General features: G+C 36.9%; 1 protein-coding gene across 4 annotated transcripts in view; it reads left to right on the top strand.

The window, feature by feature from the left end:
• Positions 1–23792, top strand: part of MACROD2 (mono-ADP ribosylhydrolase 2) — a 1919130-nt gene that overhangs the window by 1120915 nt on the left and 774423 nt on the right. For all 4 annotated transcript variants that reach the window (XM_057703765.1, XM_057703767.1, XM_057703766.1 and 1 more), the window contains exon 6: positions 18262–18383. In XM_057703765.1, the coding sequence (XP_057559748.1) occupies positions 18262–18383 (122 nt within the window). The remainder of the gene's footprint in view (positions 1–18261; positions 18384–23792) is intronic.

The following is a 23792-nucleotide window of genomic DNA, read 5'->3' as shown; positions in this document are numbered from 1 at the left end:
ATAGCACTTGAATGGGGAGCACTCATGTTAGCTGGGCAGGGGTGGAAATCAAGGCACTTAAGTTGGACTTTGCTGACAGGGGGTGTGATGGAACTTTGATTTTTGTCTGGGGTAGGACAGTTACTGTCTTTCTGTCTGGCTAGGTTGGCCTTTCCTGGTTTTCTGGATAGAAAAAGCAGGCCATTCTTGGGGCTTTTTTGATCTCCTCTTGTTGGCATTTCTTGGTTCCTGGCTCCTCCAGCACCCAGTCCAGGATACATGAAGTGAAAAGGAAGCCCAGGGAATTCACCACCATGTCAGTCTTTAGGTACCAATGCCTGCCTTCTTCTTGCCACCTTTCAGAGTCTTCTTATATTTGTTTTATGTACAATTTCCAAGGTTTTAAGCAACACTTAACAGGAAGAATAGGGAGAAGCCCATCTGCTCAATTTTCACACAGAACTCGATCATCTTTACTTTCTTATGCATGTTTTCAGTACTAGGTCTCGATGAATGCCAAAGGTATGGGGAGATTAAAATAGCCTTAGACTTAGGACAGTGGTTGCCACATGGTGAGAATTCAATGAGGAATAGCTGTTATTTTCTTTGCATAATCTTGGTGTCTCTGAAAATCCAATCTCCTCTTTTCATAAGATAGGTTATGCCCAGATTTGGAGGAGAGACAGGGAGGGAGATGCATCCAAAACCCCTCACCTCACCAGTGAATGCTGGAATCTTCACAACATTTCTTAAGACACATCAATGGAGTGGTGTATTCTGGCCAGTGCATGAGGCTGACTGTACATGCATATGTATAAACACACATTAAAAACCTCTGATTTTTACATATTGATGAAGGCAAACAAACCTGGGGCCAAAACATACAGACTCTGAAAATCTTCCCAGAAGGATATGGGAAGGATTCTTCCTAAGAAGATGGTAACTTTTACCTACAAGTGTTTGACCTGAAGTCTTCTCATGAAAAGACAGTTCTCCATAGAGTTTATTTGTAAAACAAAATATTATACTTTGTATAGCGAGTCTTTGTAATTCTATTCCTGCTGAAGGTCCTGTGACTGGATAACATAACCACATCTAAAGACTTCAGATCTCCTGATGGAGAACTGAGTGTTTGTGATACCAACCAGAGTTTATCTCCCTCTGCTTATTATTTGTGACCTTCACATACATTTTATATGCTTGGACAGTTGACTAGTTTGCAGTGCAATATTCAGGCAGGCTTTTTGAAAAATGGAAGTGATTCTCAGTCCTTAGATTCATGGGCAGTTCTGCATGATGAGTAGTTCTCCTCATCTGCATTTTGAGAGTTGTTGGCAGGAGAGGAAGTGACAGAGGGTCTGTCCTATGGGATCCTAGCTGAAAAGTTCACCCTGAGCCTTCCCAGTGACATGATGGGCGCCCCCATAGACAGAGTTCATGGGGTGGCACGCTCCATTTTCCGAGGCTCATTTTAGAGTGCTGCTTTTCATGATTTTTCATATTCTAGACACAGTCCGTATTAATTACTTAGCCATTTCAGATATTCAGGCAGCCATTTACCAAGTATGCCTGAATTTCCTGGCATGTTCCAACATTGTTTCTTTTCTTTTCTTTTTCAGTTTCTTTCTTTCTTTTTTTTTTTCCAGTGTATAATTCAGTGATTTTGGTATATTTATGGAGTTATACAACCATCACCATCACTAATTTCAGAATATTTTCATCACCTTAAAAATATACTCTGTGCTCATTAGTAGTTACTCTCCACCCTCCACCCCACCCTAAGCCTTGGCAGCTTGGACATTTCCTATAAATGGGATCATACAACGCACGACCTACTGTGACTGGCTTCTTTCACTTAGGATAATGTCTTCAACGTTCATCCATGTTATAGCAAGTATCAGTACTTCATTCCTTTTCATGGCTGAATAGTGTTTCACTCTTTAGGTATACATTTGGTTATTCATTCAATAATTGATAAACATTTGGGTTATTTCCACTTTGGGGCTATTATAAATAATACTGTTGTGAACGTTTTTGTACGAGTTTTTGTATGGACATACGTTTTCAGTTGTTTTGGGTAGATACCTAGGAGTGGAGTGTGACAGGGCACACACCCTGATCTTCTTAAAATTTAAATAATTCAATTTATATATATTGAATTAACTATATATCTAACATTTTGAGGAACTGTCTGCTTCCCAAAGTGACATTTACATTCCCACCACCAAGGTATCAAGATTCACATATGTCCACATACTCACTAACACTTGTTATTGTCTGGCTTGATTATAGCCATCCTAGTGGGTATGAAGTTGCATCTCATTATGGTTTTGATTTGCATTCACCCTTAATGACTAAGGATGATGAGCATCTTTTCATGTACTTATTTGCCATTTAGATATCTTCTCCGCAACAATTTCTTAATCCCTTCATTGACCTCTCCTTGGATCAATTCAAAGTCAAATTACTTACTTAGCATTTCTTCTTCAGTTTTGGCCTGCTTGTTCTTTGGCTTAACTCAGAAGTATGCTTTCTTTAAACACTGTGCTCAGTTAGTGTGCACACACCCTGATCTTCTTAAAATTTAAATAATTCAATCAATTCAGTTTCAATCAATACCTCAATTAATGTTATTAATGTTCTGTTGACCTTTAATCCAGAATGAGCTCTTTGTACTAAAATATTTGTCCAGAATGTTCTTATCTTTGTAGCTCTGAGAACTAATGTTGAGATTGGACAAGAAAGTTTTGCTTTTGGATTATCTACATGCAAACATTCAAAGCTATAGAGTGTCATTAGTGTGTGTGTGACAGGTGGGCATGGCAGGTCAGGAGAGTCCATAGAGGTCAACAGAACAAGGTTATTAACACAGTATATAAGCCAAAGTTTATATCTGGAGGTGCAGTTGATATGTAAATCCATATGGCAGAAATCAAGGTCAGAACCTTGGGTGCCAAGTCAAAACTGAAGTAGCCGATCATGGGTAGAATTTTGGTAAGAGAGCTACAGGTTGCCGCTATTGGTTTAGACTAACAACTGATCCCTAGACCAATGTGGTTCCTAGACCCGCAGCACTGGGATCATCTGGAAGCTTGTTAGAAATGCAGATTCTTGGTTCCCACCTCTACCTCATCCCAGACTTCCTGAATCAGAAACTCTGGGAGTGTGACCCAGCGGCCTGGGTGGTAACAATGATTCTGATGTACTCTTAAGTTTGAGAACCACGGACCCAGACATCTTAGGAGGTGCAAAATGAGAAGGTGGTTTGTTGACACGGCAAGAGTTTAGGATTAAGTGAGGGCACCCAACAAGGGCGTGGCTGTAGCCAAAAGCAATATCTACAGGGAGGTCTTCTCGCCAAAGAATTGCCTTCAGTGGTCTGTTTTTTTCAGTCAAGAGCTCTAACATAGACAGAGTTCGCCCTGGGTAGGAAAACTCCTGGTAAGCCAAACCCATAAAAGTGAAGGTAAGCCAATGCCTTGGCATGGGAGGGACTGTACGTCCAGGGTGTGGGCTCCTCTGGTTCTAAGCCTTATTCCTTGACTGAAGGCTTTCATACAAGTTGGCAGAAGCATGACATAAAGAATAGTGGGGAAGATATCAGTAAAAGTTAGTGGTTTGTGAGAGACCCCATACCTCTGGTGAGCCCGTGGAGCTTTCACTGGAATGATATGATAAAGCCACATTTATCAGAAGCTACAAATACCATCCGCCATGTCCTGGGAAGGAAGTTGCTCTTCCTATCATGAGAAAAGTCCAAGGGAAATTTTCTCCTTCAACAGCAGAAAAGACCTGTTCTTTCTCCTTTAACCCTCTGTGCTTACTCCAGCTCCCAGGCCGAGACCAGACGTGGCTTCATTCTACTCTGGCTGTGTCCAGGACAGTGGTGACTTGAGCCATTTAGAGGGATGCTGTCATTCCATGCCGTAGGCTTTGTCATTTCACAAGCTTCTAGAACCTAAGTGAGGGCTCTGAGGGGCTCCCAGGGATCCCTAACCCGTGGATAGATTCTGAGGCTCAGAGTATGCGTTTGAAAAGGGCCCAAAGTTGTCATCGTGAAATTCTGTAAATTGGTTGCATCTGTATGCTCCTTATGACTGTTTTTCTTCCTTTAATAAGAACACTGAAAGGCAAAAAATAACAAGAGATATTTGGTTCAGTCCTATGGAAACTCCTGTATTATTCCATCAATAAAATTGTCAATGATAATTCCTTTAGAAAGCTTAATTTTGTTGTTCTTCAAGGGTCTTTATTATACAGCAGTATCTTATAGTCCATTTACTATACTAGAGAGAACTAAGACTTCAGTCTTTTGGAATGAAATAAGCAGTAAAATTGTTAAAACCCTATTGGAGCATGTTATTGATGTTGTCTTCTGTGTATTCAAAATGCTGCACAGCCAGGATGCTCTAGAAAATAATTCAGCTGCTTGCTGTGTTTCTGCTTTAAATATGTCTGGACAGCTAAGTGTGTAACAAGCCATATAGATCTACTAGTTAGAGTAAAAATAAATATTACTTTTAGTTTAAGTAGTTTAAGTAGGATTTGTAATTAATGCATAATAATTAGGTATCAAAAAAACTCTTTGAATTTGAACTATTCTCTTCTGGTAAACATGTAATTCATTTTTATTTAAAGTGTATAATATTTATAAAAAGTAGGCTCTAAAACAGGTCTGGCTTGGAATAATGTCATCAGTTCTGAAAGAAGCACTATGAAACAGAATGATGTGGATGGATATGTTTTGAGTCATGAAAATACCGAATATATTCCTTTTTTTCTTTTTTTTTCCTGTGTGTTTTTGTGTGTGTGTATTTTCAATTTGGAAGCATATGCTGTTTTATCATGTTGGGAAAATAAAATTATACCTTTTAACATTATAAAAAAACTATGAAGATCTTAGCAATGTCTGTAATCTCATTGTTAGCTACATGAGAAATACGCTCCTTGTTAAAATGTCTATTTATGTAATTCAGTCAGCAATTACAACATTACAAATACTTTTGTTTCTTATTAGAGATGCCCTGACAAGAGATGAATTATTTACATTAGAAATAAAAATGTGATGAACATAGATATAATGTGTATGGGTCTCTAGAAGTATCAAGAAAAAAGTGGGAAGGTGTACATTCAGTGAATTCAGATCCACTGAGAGCTAGCTATAATGGAGTCTTAGCTTGGACAACAAAAGGATTTACATCCAGTAAAAAAAGTTGTAGAGAAAAGAATTATATGTAACACATATAGAAGTTAGGTGTTCTAACAAGAGCAGGAGAAACAAAAATTCCAGGAAGTGAAAACAAGAACAAAAGTTCCAAATGAAGGGATGCCTAATGGAAAGGCAATAGCTGAAAACTAACTTACTCATCCAAAGAATAATTCAAGGAAATGGTCTAGAATGTGCAGCAGATAAAATATCTGAGAGAAAGTAAAAACAACTGAGATTTCCTCCCAGACATGTACAACCCATCTATTAAGATTTCTAGAACGAATGGAGGAAAGCAAAGAGTAGTAATAACTTCTTAGCTGAAGGGGAGAAAAGAATTCCTGTCCTAAAAGAACCTAGACAGAATTTACATTTCCACATATAAATTGGAAGTTCCTAAAACTTCTGGAAAGGAAAAGAAATCCAGCTCACTTATGGAGGTGTAAAAATCATACTGGCTTTTTCACATGGTAGAAGTAAATGAAGCAAAATCTTCAAAATTCTGAGAGAAAAATTTAATTTGATCCTAGCGTCGTATGTGTTGGAAAACCAACATTCAGAAATGTGAATGAACTAAAAACTTTTGAAAATCCAATGACTTAGAAACTTCCCAGCTACTGACCACCTCTGAAAGAATTACTCAAATATTTGGGGGGAAAAAAATGAGTTTAAGAAAGAGAAAATCAGGAGTCCAGGAAAGAGTAGAAGCAAAGAAGCCAGTAAAATATAAATTCTGACATAATCGGTTTCTATGAATAGTTATGAATTTTGAGAGTGTAATGATGAAATACTGATTAAATATGGAAGAGCTTATTGTTATCCTATTTGTGCACGTTGTGAATACAATTAAGTACAAGTACTAATGAAAATCAATCAAGTTAGAGTTCACCTGCTACATGCCAGGTACTGTGCTGATGCTTTCACGTGTATAATAGCTACTTTATTCCCCATCACAAACTTGAAAAGTAAATGTTATTCTGTTTTTACAGAGAGGAGAGGAAAAGTAATTTGCCCAAGTTTACCCAGTGGGTGAGTGGGATTTTTTCCACTGGGATATGAAGACTTGTTTTCTTACTCTTTCCTGATATCACTCTATCTGATTATAACTACACATGCTAGTGACCATCTTTAGACTCTTCTCTATAATACAAAATATTTCCCTATTCATAATAAACTACCCATTCTTTCACTCTGCTTATTTCTCTCATCATAATGCCTCTTCAGCCATATTATTATATCACTCAAGCATGAGCCCGTTTCCAAATAAAAATTGGAATTTTTATTCATGGGCCTACACAATAGTATATTACTAGAGAATCAATCTCCAGATGTTATTTATTTATTTACATGTATTTCTTTCTTTTAAAATCTGGTATTCATTTCTTAGTTATCAAAGCTTCCAGGCAAACATTTCATTGTTAGCATCTGGATTACAATGAAAAGATCTCTTGGTTTTCTTTGAGTGGTTTTACGTTAATGGTTCCCACTAAATAATCTTGCAGAGGCACATGTTGACCTCTTTGAATCTTAGCCTCAAAATGAATCACGTTTGAAAGGCTCAGTGATATTTTCTCTTCCCCTGAGTGATTGTATGTCAGACCCAAAATAGGCAAGGAAAAAGGAAAAAAAAAAAAAAAAGTACCTTGATATGGAAAAGTTAGTTACCTTCAACTGTATAATTTTTGTTTGTTTCTCTTACTAATTCCTCTCTTATTCTTGTCCCCTTTCCACATTTTATTTTTATGTTTAGGGTAGATTTTTAGAAGACTTAACAAGCACTACAGTAATTCAGGCCTCAGTTGCTGTTCTGATTTCTCCATTTCTGTTGTCCCCTTGGCCACCCAGCATGAAGTTACTGTGGATGAGTTTTGACTCTTCCCTTTCTTTTCTCCCACCCACCTTACAACCATCATCAAAATTGGCCAGAAAGTTAAGTTTCTTGAATTATCTGTGTCCTTTTTCATTCCTGCCAACCTGGTTTAATGTTAGCTGGTGTCCTTCCCTTTAGAAGCTTCCAACTCATTCTACGAAGAAGGAAGTGCAAGGAAGGAAACCATCATCACGGATTTCTCTTGAGAATGCATGATCCTGAAGGAGCCCTCTTTGCTTTATCCTGTGATGTCTGGTAGAATTGTTTAAAAAGTTGTGCCTGCCATTTTCTTCTCTACCAGAATCAACTGATCTGGTAGCAGTTATCTTAGACTTTCTTCCTTGAGTCCTTGCAAACTGCTTATTTAAGAAGAGCTTCTCTATTCTCAAGAGATCACTGTTTCTTCAAACTTGAGAACCAGATGAAGTCATTAATGGTGTCAATTTTCCTTTAGAAGTGGGGATATTTATATTTAGTTACTAGATCTGCACAGCAAGGAGCTCTCGTGTAGCAATTCTCAAAGTGTGATTTAGGGATACCTCTTTCAGGGGATTTGTGAGGTCAATACCATGTTCATAATAATATTCAGAGATTATTTGCATATTTCACTTTCTTTTTCTCTTGAGTGTGCAGTGCAGTTTTGAGGTCAACTGGACATGACATGTGATAGCATCATTTTCCTGATAGCTAATTGTGTATGTGATTTGTTTTCTTGTGCGATAGATATGACCCACCAAAACAAAAGCTCTCACAGGTCCTCAGTTATTTTTAAGAGTTTAAAGAAGTTCCTAAACCAAAAAGGTTGAAAACAGCTTCTATATGCACAAAGAGCCAGTCATGTCTCAGAGGTGGGTGGGAATGTAGACTGATCTCCTGGAGTCCAGAAATGTAAGTTCGTGTCCATGTTAGAGCAAACACTCATTGTGGAAATGTTTAGTGAAATTGTCCTTATTATTTAAATATTTTGTCATTCTCACTCCTCCTAACCTCTTGTTCATATTGTTGAATTTGTGTAAGTGAACTCATGAGAAATACAACTTCATAGCATAGAAATTTCCATATATTCTTTCTTTTAGAGTCAATGTTTATCTAATTCTTCAAATATTCTGTCCTCAGTTATCTTTTCTAAATACAAGTGTTCCTCTAGAAATTAGGTGTAGAGCCCTGTGTGAATGTGTGTACCATGGAAGTGCAACCCAAAAGAGAATACAGGTATAAATGTATGGAGTAGCTGTTGGCCAGTGCTGTCTTATGGACATACTGGTCTCAGGGAGAAATTAAACCTGGTTTATTTTGATGGAGAGATGGGTTCATTATGCTGAAGTGTCACTTTTTAAAGAAATGCAAAAAGTGATCCCATTAATTTTTTGAGAAGATGTAGAGAATCTGTAATTTTCCATTTTGTGATTTGAGAGCCAAAACCAACCTCTAGAACAAAGCCAATTTATTCTAAAATGAACCATATGCAGATGAGGGAAATGACACATTTTTAAAATGCATTTATTTAATTATCTCTTGCAGAAAAAGGCAAAGGAATCTGCACATTTGTTTTTTCTGTTGAAAGTCTTTGGAAGTAATCTTATAGCTTTTATTAAAAAGTGTGATGGTGTTAGAACTCTGTGTGTATGCGTGTGTGTTTTAATTGTCTGTAGTGCAGTTATTAGGAAATCTTTGATCAGGCTTTGCTGAGTCTTTCTGTGAAGAAACAGATTCTTAGTTGTATAAAAATTTATGCTGAATGATCTGAACCAGTCAGAATACATTCCATTGCTTGCTCGGTCTAGGCTGTCCATTCTACCTCATTGTTTTTTCTAATCCTGTATATCATCTCTGATTAGATTGATTACATTGGGCCAACTTTTACTGAATCACTCTCACAAATTCACTAATTCTCTGTTAAGCAGTTGTTCCAATAGAGTTCTTGGCTTTGTGGGAGACTCAGATGTAGATTGGTCACGTTTTCTGCAGTGGAAGCATAGAGTCTACGTGAAGACTGGAAACGCAGAACCATAACATTGCAGAGTTAGAAGGAATCTCGATACATAATAGTCATATTTGATTGCCTCTGATGACAGCAAATCCCATGTGTCCCCCCAGGATGCTGTATTATTGGAGAACTCTGACTGGTAGAATCTTCTTAGTTGTGTGTACAGAAGTGTTCTTGTTAAAAGTCATGTAAATGGTCAAACATAAGTGATATTGGAGACCAGAAGAGGAGAAATGAGTTCAGTTTAGTTCATGTGGTGGGGTTTGTGGATCATATCTTCAAGGAAGGTCCGTTCTTTTTGAGTTTCATGGGATGGGAAGGATTTTGAGAGGCAAAGATGGAGGGGCTCTCTTGACACCAGGAAAGGCCTGGAGTCAGAAAAAGCACACGATCTGTTTAGTGTGAGTGAACAGAGCAATTACCTGATGTACCTGGCACTTAGTGGATTCATTTATTGAAAAAAAGGAGAGAATTAATGACTGAGTGAATGATCACAAAAAAGTCTTTCTTGTCCACACTTGTGTTGGCAAAAGGGAGCCATAGAGGAAGGTTGATGATAAAGAAGCGCATTGACCCCTCTGCACACTTCAGTCCCAGCCTAGATTCTGCATTTGTAGAGTTACCCTTGCAGTGGGGACTGACATTCATTTATTTTTACTCACTACATAGAATTTTTGAAGCCTACTTTCCCCTTGTGTCTTAATAAAGTACTGGTTTTGCATCTTTCTGAAAAGGCTGCAAATTGCTGCCCATCCCTTGAACCAGAACAAAGATCTTATTATTATTTTCCTTGAAAAAGTCATATTGTCTATCTGGACCTCCACCTCCTCTCACCCCTGCTATTGAAGCATTAAAAATGCCATATATTTGACTCACTTCCTTCTAGGATGTGTTCTCTTTTGGTTCATTCTAAAGTGATGGTGAAATGTTGGAATTTTACAGAAAATTCATCTTCCCACAGTCTCTCTGAGACCCCTCTCTGTTGGAAATAACACTGTTGTAATGCAGACGCCCCTAGTACCCCGTGGAATCTCAAAGATCCTATAAAGGGCTGACCACAGGATATCCCTTCTCTACAAGTTTCAGTCTGTATTATTGCAAACAGACCTTTATGTGTACGTGTCCAGTTGAAACAGGACACAGTCCCATCAATAGGACTGACCTAAAATAAATCTTTGGCAGAAGAGGGAGAGCTAGTAAAAAATTTTAAATGAGCTTTGCCCCTTCCTTCTTCTTTTTTTTTTTTTTTTTTTTTTTTTAATTTAATATGGAGGATAACATTTTGGTAGAAATTGCTCAAATACTATTTTAAAACTTGACCCTCACAATTTAAGCTTAAAACTTCACAACTTTGAAGTCAAGGAAACATGAAACATAATGTCAGCACAAGATGTCCAAAACGTGGCATCACTATCACATTTTCATGTAAAAATGGGATTCAAACCTCAGACTGAGCCCGGTGAACACATTCAAGCTTTGGAAGTGCATTCAGTGTGCCTTTATCAGCTGTAAAATGCAAACGGTATTTAGCTACTGTGTATTTAATCTCAGACATGCACATCTTATTTAGGGAACGGTAGCACCAAGGAGGCTAAGAGAGGTCAAACAAACAAACAAACAACAGGCTCAACTCACAGACTCAAAGGAAAGAGGACTAGAAAATAACGTTGTAAGTGCTAGTCTATCCCAAACTCATGCACAAAGCTGTATGAGTCTTTCTGAACATGGAAAGAAATCAACATGCAGCTGAAGAAATGTATGAGAGAATAATCCAAACTGAGAAACATGTTGCAGCCAAAATGCAATCTAACTGATGTTTGCTGTAGATTGAAAAGGAACATCTTATGGACAATTGATTGTTTCTTGAAATGTAATAAAAACAAGCTTTGAAAATGTGTATCTGAAAGCACTGACCTATACGGAGAGAAAAGGCAGCATTTACTTTGTAATGCTATCAGGTGGTAATTCAATTTCCCGATAACCGAACTTCAAGTATTCTGTTTCAGGTGGTAGATTGGTGGTGCTTATCATATAAATTGGCCAATAAGATTTGCAAATAATACTTTTAGTGCTTGGTTTTGTGGTTGTAGCTCTAGAAAAGAAAATCAATTTAATTCCGTGCATTGGTTTTCTCCTTAAAATTCATGCAATTTGAATATGATTGACAGGGCAGGGCATCATTATGCAGTCTGTTAGATGGACCGATTATGCTTATGAATACGAGAGTGGAGTGAATGAAAGCAACGTGTAATTGATTCTACTCCTGGTCTGACTGTTCATTAACAGTTTGAATGTAGCACAGTTGCTTCTCAAATGGAAAACGATGAGAGCAACCTATATGTGTTCCCTCATTTGTTTTAAAATTCATTATGCTAATATTTTTTCACAGAATGTTTTTGCTGCATTTGTTTTATCAAGCAGAAGTCTGATCGAATCTTAGTAAATGATTCTACTGCTTTCAATATTTATTTGGCATTCCAATCGCACATTTTTCAATTTACACACTTGGAAATGAAGGCAGGCTCCCTCTGGCACCCCCTTCAAAGAAAATCTTCCATCCTACCCTCTTTTTCTATAGACTTCAGACTAATTTCCCAGGATAGAACAAGGTGGGGGCGGGGGGGGGGCACAAGGTGGTGATTATAGCTTCAAAACAAAAGAGCTGGTTTATAGGCTGACTGATTTCAGAAAGAGATGAACAAAACCAGGCTCAATTTGTCTTGCCACATTTAGTCAGATAAAGCACAAAAGGGCCTGCCATCTCATTTTCCATACGTCTTCCAGGGGTTGCATTTGAAATGTTGATTAAATGTACAGATCACATTGCTGTTTTCTTGGCTTTCCTCAGTTGTGTAATAAAGGGCTTCACGTGCACGAAGGCTGCCCTTTCTTTCTGGAATGTGGAGCTGGACATTTCAGGGAAACAGCATTATTTTCATCGCTCACAGGGAGAGTCGGTGCTGATTCTGTAGCAGTCATACCTGACCTTTCCTTTGCCTGCAAGTTCCTGCCAGATTTTAAGACAGAAGAAACAACAAAATTAGTGCTGGGCCAGGCAGTTATATCTAGGAGCTGCAGTTGTACTGTGATCTCCAAATTAGATTGTATTTGTAATTAATAAACATATTAATTTCATATTCAATCTTTCTCTAGCTCTGATTTTTTAATTAAATCAGCAATTGACTCATTAAGATAATAGGTCTGAGAACTTCATACTAGAAATAGATTTCTTGCTTCTGATTAGAACTTTTAAGATCTATTCTTTTAGCAACTTTCAAATATACAATGTAGTATTAGAAACTATAGTCCCCATACTGTGCATTATATTCCCAGGACTTTTTTTATTTTTTATTTTATAACTGAAAGTTTGTACCTTTTGACCTGCTTCATCCATTTCATGCATCCCCTCCTGCCCACTGCCTCTGGCAACCATCAGCCTGTTCTCCGTGTATATGAGTTTGCTGGTTTTGTTTTTTTTTTGTTTTGGATTCTTCATATAAGTGAGATCATATAGTATTCGTCTTCCCCTCTCTGACTTATTTCACTTAGCATAATGCCCTCAAGTCCCATCTATATTATCACAAATGGCAGAATTTCCTTCATTTTCATGGATGAATAGTATTCCATTGTGTGTATGTATATATATAGAGAGAGAGAGAGAGAGAAAGAGAGATGTGTGTGTATATATATGTATATATAACCCATCTTTTTTCTGTCCATTCATCCATCAGTGGACACATAGGTTATATCCATGACTTGGCTGTTGTAAATAATGCTGCAAAGAATATGGGGGTGCAGATATCTATTTGAGATGTTTTTCTTTTCTTTGAATAAATACCCAGAAGTATAATTGTTGGATCATATGGTAGTTCTATTTTTAATTTTTTGAAGACTCCCCTACTGTTTTCATGAATGGCTGCATGGAAATAATCATATCAACTTTTCCTATGGTATCTTATTTATCTACTGCAAGACTTGGTATCTGATAAACCTGCTAACCCCAAAGAAGCCCCAGGTGTCTGGGGAATCCTTCATTGTGCCCATTTTAAAACATGTCCACAAATTCTTTGCTACTCCTCCCATCAAGAGGTGAATTCTATATGACTCCACTTGAAATGAGTGGAATTGTGTGACAGTTGCAACCAGCCAGGGTACAGTGGTGGTGACACTGTGTCACTCCCAACGCTGGAATTGAAAGGATAACACAGCTTCCAGCTCTGTTGCACTTGATCTTGGAGCCCTGAGCTGTCACGTGAGCAATCTGACTGTTCTGAGGCTTCCAAAGGAAACCCAAATGGCCCCCATGGAGAGTCCCTGAGATCACAGGAAGAAGGAGAGATGCCTGGCCAGCCGTGAGCTGCTGCAGCCCCGCTACTCCCCTGCCAGCCACTGGCTAACTACAACCATATGAGAGGCTCCCGGCCAGACCACCCAGCTGAGCCATTTCAGAATTTTTCATCCAGAAAAGCCATAAAAAATAACAAAGTGGATGTTGTTGTCTTAAGTTATCATGTTTCAGTGTAATTTCTTGCATAGCAATAGCCAATCAGAATTTGCATGTATACAAAGTATGAGCCTAAAGTAATGGAATTCATGATAAGCATGGCAGACTTTATATATACAAATGCATGTACTACCTCCCTCAGTAAGTAGTCATATCGGGGAAAGTTTATTCATAATCGGATTGTCTTTGTGATTTTGTGTCTCCCCGTATTGACCTGTGACTCTGGGCATAGTTCTTTCTCCTGTGGATCCACTGAGAAAGGGAAAATAGATTAAATTTTCTATGTTGTCCTTTTCGTCCCTAAAAATTCTTAACCATTATACAAAATTCTTTGGTAACAGCTACCTAAGAAGTATGTTCCTATACTACGTTTTCATTGTAAGGTATCTAGGACTCAGTTTGCATATTAAAATTATAGTAAAACCTTAAATATAGCTACAAGCCATATAGGTGAAAAATGCCATTTTTCCTACCATTTAAACCCTACTTTATCTGAATATAATTGTTTTATATAGAAAGCTTATTGAGAGTAGCAAAGTAAAAGAAAAATATACCTAGTGGAGTTATTATTTTAAGTTCCTTGAAATCACAAAAATATTTTTAATATAAGTGTATTTTCATATTTATATATGAAAAAGGATATATCTATCATATATAAGATTGTCTTTAGAAAGCACATTAACAGTCTTTATATGTTGTAGGAATATGGTAGATGGAATTCAGGAACATGGTTTAATTAACCATATACTCTTTGTTTTAATATTTTATTTAATTTTTATATAGGTAATATATTCACATAATTCGAACATCCAAAAAATATAAGTAAACAGTGAAAAGTCTTCTTCCCGTATTTGACCCATCCGTGTAGTTTTGTTACTCCCCCAATAGATTAACCACCACTGTTAATTACTTGTTGATCCTCCCAGAGATATTTTATATGTATATTAACTAAAACAAACATGCATTCTTTAACACACCTGTGGGGTATTTTTGCATTAATGTAGCATGCTTAACATATCTGCATCTTTCTTTCTTTCCTTTCTTCCTTCCTTCCTCCCTCCCTCCCTTTCTCCCTTCTTTCCTTCCTTCTCTCTGTTTCTTTCTTTTTCTTCCTTAGTAATATATCTGTAATATCTTTCTATATTCATACATAAATACCTTCATTGTTCTTTTTACAGAATCATAATATTTCATTGTAAAAACGTATAGTTATTTCACTAGTCCCCGACTGATAGACATTTAGGTTGTTTCCAAGCATATCATCTATAGGATACATTCCTAGAAAGAGAATTGTTGTATCAAAAGGAGTCTACATTTGTTATTTGAAAATATATGGTTAAAACACTCTCTCTGGGAATGATGCCAATTTGCATTTCATTGTATAAGCATGTTGGAGAAAATTAAACCATGACTGATGCTCATTTATCTGGAAAATAGTGCATTAGACTACTCAGAATGTATAGCTTAATTCTTGATAGGCATGTACAAGAGGGATTGCATTTGAGAGCTGCAAAGAATCCTAGAAGCCATCTTATTCAAATCCTCCTTTTAGATTTTAAGACGAAAGCCCAAAGAGGAGATCGACTTGCCCAAGGTCAATAGCTGGTTAGTGACAGATCTGGGACTTCTGACAATTACAATCAGATCTTAGGACTTACAGTCTAGTGTTCTTTCCACACCAGAGGAAAGATGGTAACTGTCATTCCTGCCTGTGTGCTCAGATGCCTGGGATGCTGCTGCTGCTAATTACCGTGTCTTGAGTGTCTGCATGTCCCAGGCATCAAAGGAAACACTTCTGTTTACATGATCTTATTTATACCACGCGATCCACAAATTCATGTGCAAGATAATTCCATGAACTGAATGTATGTATCTTATGTATCTCACATACATATGTCTGTTCTGAAGATTGTATTGTGTTTCATAAAATGTAAATTAATACAAAGCATCATTGACGTTTTGATAGCTTTTTTTCTCTAACTTGTTCTCAATCAATGGATTTTGAAATTACTGTTGTGAAAGGGTAGACCATAAGATTTTTGATATCAAAAAGAGGATCCTGATACTTACAAAGCTTGAGAGCCACTTAACCATATTTAAAGTCCTTTTAACTGCCCAGACATCATTCTGTACTCCATCTGTCTCCATTACAAGGTTAAATATTCACGAAGCCCCAAGCACAGAAGAGACCACAGAGATCATCTAGGCAGCTGACTGGTTTTGTGGGTAGGGAAACCAAGGCAGGGACCAATGATACGATGGCTTCATCTGGTTACTCTACTAGTCAGGGCTGGAGCTAGAATCAGAAAGCAAGCTCCTGACTGAATTTTATCACACGAAAAAGGGAACCCCTTGGTGTGGAAGAGCTACCCGTAAGTACTATCAACAGTTAAGATAAGAAGAAAATTTCTTTTTGAGTCTTATATTGATTCACTCCCAGCTTCGTGGATCTGAGAAGTCATCATATTGGTTGATAATCACTTGATCTTGGATGCTGTAAATTTAATATAGAGCATGGACAGCAGATATCAATATTTTGATGTTGAGGAGGTTCATTTACTGGCTGTCCTCAGACTTAAATTAAATGCAGATCTGAGGAAATGCAGGGAATCATTTTTTATGAATTCCATGTAAGTTTTATGGAGAAAGGTGGCTAAGGGAGAAAGCAAAGGAAACATTTATTTATTATGTCAGTATTTCATGCCCTTACGGACTTCTCTCTCTCTTCTTCCTATTAATGCCCCTAAGCCCTGGTTTCACTTGGCTCAAGTAGACACATTTTATGACCCCGATAAGAGGCATTTATTCTTGACCTTCTCCATCCATAAAATAAGGAAACCAAGGTCATATCCTGTTGCTCTTTTATATAGTATTTGATGTACAGAGGCAATGGGAAGGAGGTTAAAAAAACCAAAAACAATAAAAAACAAAAACATAGATTTCACCTTCAACAATGGCAAGGAGGGTGCCAAAATTGCCCTGGAATAACAGGGCACAGGTTAATTTGTAGAAACTTAGGCCCATGAGGGACTCTGCAAAACTTAGATTTAAATAGTCAAATGTATTTTGGAAACAGAGCATTCTGTTCACCCTCCTCCCCCTTGTGGAGACTCACAAGTCATTGTAGCTCCCTAAGTATCCAGGGAAACCCTGCACTAAAGGGACTGGTTTGACTTAATCTCACCTGCTGATCCCCAAACTTAAGTGACCTTTAAACCCATATCTTCCTGAACATGCTTTGGGAAATCCTGTTGCAATTCTTATTTGTTATTACAAAAAAATATTAGTGCGTGTGTGTGTCTGTCTGTGTGTCTGGTGGTTTTGTGTTGTCTTGTTTTTTGCTAAATACAGCTTAATCTCCCTTTATCCTCTCTTTCTTTTGATATATCATAGCGGTTCTCACTTTAAAGCTGGGTTTGTCTGTGAAGTAACATCTGCATGAACTCACTAATGAGGTCCCTGCCTATTTTGATCCCAAGATATCATCTTCGACATTATCTGACAAGGGTTTAAATACTGTTTAAAGTTGTTAAAAGTTGAAATCAACATTTGGGGATTTTCTCAACATCACTTAATACTCTCGACATATAGCAGAAGATCAACAAAGATTTTTCTCTTAGTGATTTATTTTCTGCTATTTAAATTTCACGTGCAATTTAAAACTATTCCATAGTCACATTTTGGTAAAGTGTTCTTATTCTCTTGTTATTGTTTTTGAAATTAAGTGGCACTGATTAGCCAAAGCAAGTAATTTCATTTCATTATAATATTCTAATGACTGAATTTCCTTTTGATCAAAGTTGATTAGTTATTGTTACATCAATGAAATGAGTTTATAATCCAGATTAACAGATAAGACTGAGAAACAGGAGTTATAAGGCATCTTCAAGGAATTTGGATTAAAATTCGGTTTATATCTTACAATCGTTATTGACTTAAAATGAGGACAGTTCTATTTCATTAAATTCCTAAACTTAAATGTTTATGTATACCACAATGGCTGGTTTTATATGCAAAAGCAAAATTTTAAATTTTGTGTTTTAAATATAAGTAGAGGTTGAAAAATATAGATTGATTTTTGAAAGTTTTAATATAGTGAAAAATAGAAGTTAGGTAATTATTAGGAACCGTTTTATCCAGCATACCTCATGTGTGTGAGGATTGGTATATTGCATTGTGAATTGGTAGGGATGTTTAAAAATTATTCCTTTTAGGGTCATAACTGATTGTTATAAATTCTTTTGACGTATTTTCAGAAACTTGCCCTTCTTTATTGTGTACAATGTCTGACACTATTGGCTTATTTACAAGTGACGTGATGTTTAACACTGGTACTTCCTTCCCGTGTCAATTCAGAATGCTCATTTTGTAGGCAACTTTTTCTCAGTTTATTTCCCACCGAGGATTTACCTTTTGCCAGTGTGCCAATTATTTACATTTTATAATCTGTTATGCTTGGATCTGACCAGTAACGATGGAACAATTTACTGGTATGGGATTCCTTTCCACAATTATCACCTTTCTGGGAAATTGCCTACTTTAAAAAGCCGTGTTGTCTAAAATCTTTTACCAGAGAAGCATTTGCATCATCAATATTTTTTAGCTTGCTTGTCTCTAAGCTCCAACACAAATACCTAAAATAAACAAAACGCAAATTATGTGAAAAGTGAAAAATATCTTGCTTATCCTATTTTTCCTTCCTTTTGCATTTACAGACGTCATCCATACTGTAGGGCCGATAGCCAGAGGCCATATTAATGGTTCCCACAAGGAAGACCTTGCAAATTGCTATAAATCATCTCTGAAACTGGTGAAAGAAAATAACATCCGATCAGTTGTAAGTACTTTTATGCTTTTTATTTATTATTCTTTTTCAGCCTTTACATACTGGAAATCAATCTTGTCCAAAATGAGGGTAGAAAATCATTTCCAAAAGCCAAGTTTAATGACCTTCATAAGTGGGGTAGTCTATCGGTTATCATGACTCCACTCTTTTGTATGCCCTAAATATTTGTTTAATTGTTTTAGAATTTAAAAGTATAGAATCCCAGAACTGGAACCATCACACCTAATTTATTTTCTCCCGGTTGCCATTATCTTTTGAAGAAAATGTTTGTTGAGTGTGTGTGTGTGCGTGCACGCGTATGTGTTTCAACTTAAAAGATGTTCTTTTAGATTGGTTTTGGTTTTCCCAAACTAATACTCTGTAGTTGGGTATGCCACATCCCTTCTAAGTTTTATCAATTTAGATGGGCCAGTTCAGAAAATGTGGATCTAATCTATTTCCTTAGCAGTAGGCTGAGATGAAAGGGGGTCTCCTCTAGCTGGATTTGTAGGTATTTATTCACCTGCTTTGCTTTTGCAATACACCCTACATATATTACATCTCAATTACACAAGGAAAATAAAACTCTGAGAAAAATGGGAGTGTAAATACCCAATCATAAGTTAATTTGGGCAGAATCCCTTGGGTTTTTCAGGTAGACGGTAACCTTGCTGAAATCGCAGGGCAGGAAGATAGTAAAACACTTGACTTTGTAGCGGGCTGAATGGATCCACATTGCTTGTGAGCTCACAGAAGTGGTGGTTTTATTATTTGCATGAAGGAGCATTGAGAGTCAGACACATTTAGATAACCCTGGATGGTCGCTGTATTTTTTATGCATGATTATAATTAAGTGCCTTTGCCAATGTGAGTTTGCTTAAAAGAAGAAAACTTTTTTCAAGCCAATTATACTGCCTTTTACATCTTTGCCTACTTGTTAACAGAGCTAGATATTTCATTTCACTCTTTGATTTTTAAAAATTTTCTCTTTGCAAATGAATCAGTAAGTAAGACCCTATTCTCTCTTAGAGGAGAAAGCTGAGGTTCAAAGAGAATGGAGCAAAGCAAGCTACCAAACCAGTTGACTCATTTTGTTCTCTACAGGAAAATAAGAGAAATCAAAACAGGTGTGCACATTCAGGGAATAATTAAAAATTTGTCAATATAGCTTATTGATTAAAAGGGGCAAAGGGGGCTGAAGTGCTTAGAAAAATGGATATGTATAGAAGTTTCCAACTTGGAAAATACAGACCTTGAGACCTGAAGAGAATTTGCTAACAAATTCACTGGCATCTCAAAAGATTTTCTTGAAGTCAGTAAAAAGTAAGAAGAGACTAGCCCATTAGAAACAGTGTAAAAACATCACCCGTCCTTTTAACAGGAAAAATAAACATCCCTAACTATGATGACCTTGAACTAATCGCATCTGCTGTTACTCTACTTGCTACCATGAGGTAAAGAGTGGAAGAATTGTGGACTAAGTTAAATTAACTTTTACCAGATTCCCTACAATGCCATCCTCTAGTCATCCTGAGATTGGAATTGTCAATGTTAACATATTTGATGAGGATTTTGAAGGGTTAATTACATGTTACTTGGATAAAATTAGCAGGTGGTGGAACTAAACTGAAGTGGTCCCAATATTAGTAAATAGAAATGGAGATGGAAAATATCTGCAAAATATGAAGGGCAATGTCCAGCTAAGTTAATCACCACGTTCTTGCCTGGTTGCCTGCAGTTGCCATCAGATATCTTGTCTCATATTTAAAAAAATCTGTCTTCCTTTCTTCTTTTTTTTCTTTTTTTATTGAACAATATTGATTTACAGTGTTGTATTGAATATAGTTCCCTGTGCTATACAGTGAGACCTTGTTGTTTATCTATTTTATGTATATATCTGTTCATTCCAAGCTCCTAATTTATCCCTCCCCTTTGGTAACCATAAGTTTCTTTTCTGGGTCTGTGAGTCTTGTTTCTGTTTTATAAATAAGTTCATTTGTATCATTTTTTTATACTCCACATATAAGTGATATCATATGGTATTTGTCTTTCTCTGTCCGACTGACTTAATCTGATAATCTCTAGGTTCATCCATGTTGCTGCAAATGGCATTCTTTCATTCTTTTTATGGCTGAGTAGTATTCCATGGACCACATCTTCTTTTTCCATTCATCTGTTGATGGACATTTAGGTTGCTGCCAAGTCTTGGCTGTTGTAAATAGTGCTGCTATGAATACTGGTGTGTGTGTATATTTTCAAATTACAGTTTTCTCCAGATATATGCCCAGGAGTGGGATTGCTGGATCATATGGTAACTCTATTTTTAGTTTTTTAAAGGAAACTTCATACTGTTCTCCTTGGTGGCTGCCTTTCTTTTTTTTCTGAAGGAGGAAATGGGGCTTTCTGCTTTATATGGAATGTCATGTTCTTGACCAACAGTAAAAAAATAATGATGTTAATGTCATCAAATCCTTGTCATAGGGGGGGAAATGGAAATTTTTTAGAAATGTTATCATGGCTGGATATAAATTTTATTGTACAGGCTTCCACTTTATAGACATCACTATAGATGGGGAGAGATGTTTGATATCAAAATTCTGGTTAGTAAAATGGAAAATAAAATTAACTTGGGCTCATTTATATGCATCTCAAACAAAATTTCTCATAAACCCTTTTATCAAATCAGCTTAGGGTGACCATGGAAAAGTCATGTCAATATTTCGTAGCCTCAGTTTCCATATACAAAGAATCAGTAAATTGTTACTGTCTAACTCATGAGGCTCTTATGGGGATCAGTTGAAATAATGGATGTAAAATAATTGGAAAATGTATTATTTATAACAGTGTTTGATAATATTACTTCGAGTGTAACATATTTTCCTAGTTTACGATTTGGCAAGTTTAGGAGACTGAGATCATTCTTGCTTTGATATTCTGAACACCAGACCTCTAGACATTATCATTTCTTGGTGTTTTTATACAGAAATAAATTATTATGAGGTACTCAGTATATTTGTAAAGGAAAATCACACTTTTTTCTTCCTCCTGTGTAGGGAAAAATCTCAAGTCTTCGCCAGTGTGTGTTTCTTCCCTGTGAGTCTCCTTTACTACTCACATGGAACAGTTCACTCATGACATTTCTGTTCACTTAATGTGTGGAGGTTTTTCCCACACTAAGCAGTTCTCTGGAGCACCGCCTAGGTGTCCTACAATTTAACTCAATTCTGACACTGTGTACCTAGAGATAGTGTCAGACCCCATAGATTAATGGCTCAGTCCTGCAAGACTGCCACCCCTCCCCACCTCCTTCACACACATGCTTAAGATGCCAGTCGCAAGTTCAAGTTGTCACCAGACCTACTGGCTATAGATTGGAAGGTCCAACGACCCTCTGCTTGGGTTCAATTAATTTGCTGGAGCAGGTCACAGAACTCGGGGAAACACTTACATACATTTACCAGTTTATCAAAGGATGTGATAAAGGATTCACATCAACAGCCAGGACGAGGTCTGGGTGGGTCTGGAGCATAGGCACTTCTGTCCCTATGGAGTTGGGATGGATTTTTATTCTCCTGGTGTGGATGTGTTCACCCACCAGAAGCTCTCCAAACCCCAAACTATTGGGATATTACAGAGACTTACTCACATAGGCATGGTCAATCATTAACTCTCTCCCCTGTCTGGAGGATGAGGGGTAGAAATGAAAATGCCAAGCTTCTAATCGTGTCTTGATTCTTCTGGTGACCAGCCCTCATCCATAAGTCATCTAGAAGCCCACTCGGTGTCAACTCATTAGGACAAAAGATTCTTCTAGTGCTCTTATCACTTAGAAATTTACAAGAGTTTTAGGAGCCCTGTGTCAGGCATGGGATCAAAGACAAACATTAGAACAAGAGATGCCCCCAGTGTTCTTATCACTTCAGAAATTACAGAGGTTTCAGGAGCTCTGTGCCAGTAACTAAGGACAGAGACCAACATATATTTTCTGTTATCTCATAATACTGTGTTTTTTAGGCAATACAAACTATTAATGTTGTTAATAATGATTAATATCATCTTATCCATAATCACTAATAATATCATTGTTAATATTACCAACCCATGTCTTTATTGACAGCACTGAACATGCCACAGACCTTTACTGCTCAGTAGATGCACTAATGGAATTAAATTATACTAATCTTGTCACCACACGCAGCTGTCTTAAATTTGTAGTTTAATTTTTAACTTAAAAAATTACTCTTTCATTATCACGGTTTCTTCTGCTGTGTTGTTTTACAATAAAACAAAAATAAATAAGGAGTAACTAGCTAGGATGGGGTAACAGATACATAACAAAGTGGCTATCAGGCAATGTGGTAAATGACATGATGAGCATATATTACTCCACTGGTCTGGATCAGCTAGGCTGTGCTGCACCTACAGATAACATCAAAATCTTAGTGGCCGACATTCGGAGACCCTGGCTTACAGGCATCCCATTGTCTCTGGGCTGTGCTATTCGGAACTGACCCCCGCTCAGCCATGAAACTTTACAAAATCATGTATAAACTTTTTACTGTCCAGATTAAAAGTGACACATATAGTTTCTGCTTCCATTTAATTGGCCAGAACTAATCATATAGTCCTGCCTACCTGCAAGTGGGCCAGGGAAATGTCCGTGAATAAGTGAAATATTTGACGGTAGCCCTTTTCTGCCAAAATTAAGCCAAAGGCTTTGGGATCACAGCAGAGGGGTCAGCGATGTCTGCTTTACTTTAATTTCTCTGAAGGAATATATTCTTCAAAATTTTACTGGCAGTAAACCAAATAATATGATCATGTATGTATTTAATCAGTAATAAAACCTACGGTGTTCCAAGACATTTTAAGATATCTCCTAAGATAGTTCTCTCATCACTTTCAAATATCTTCCCACGGAAGCCTGAAATTTCATAATTAATGAGTAATTTATGATGGTCAGGCATTGTTCTTTCTCTGCAATTTTCCTTTAAAATGCAAATACTCATGAGATCAGCAGATAATTAATTTCCTAATACCTTAATTTGAAGAAATTTATCAAATTACTTTTCACTTTGGCAGGATAAATTAGAGGATGATAAAAGTACTAAGCACCTCAGCCTGAGGGAGGAGAATTGGAAGGGAGGTTGGGAAGAGACAGAAAACAAAGTGAAATGCAAAAAAATTTTACTTACCCTCCAGTTGTGCTAAAAGGAGATACTTTTTAAATAGAGAAGAGGGAAAAGTGAGCGTCACACATAATTATCTAGAAATAAGGTAGCTATTTGGTTATTGGATGTGACATTTGTGAATAAAAATTTTCCCTATGAAAGAATAATATTCATTTTATTAATTTAGGAGAGAAAATTTTCTTACATTTCTCTTCTGTATCCATTATTCTTAAAAACTTTCTTTTCAATA

The sequence above is a fragment of the Hippopotamus amphibius genome, chromosome 12 (assembly GCF_030028045.1).
Source record: "Hippopotamus amphibius kiboko isolate mHipAmp2 chromosome 12, mHipAmp2.hap2, whole genome shotgun sequence".
In the NCBI taxonomy this organism is placed as follows: Eukaryota; Metazoa; Chordata; class Mammalia; order Artiodactyla; family Hippopotamidae; genus Hippopotamus; species Hippopotamus amphibius.
Note: the sequence above shows the minus strand (reverse complement) of the source record. Positions and strands in the feature narration are given on the sequence as shown.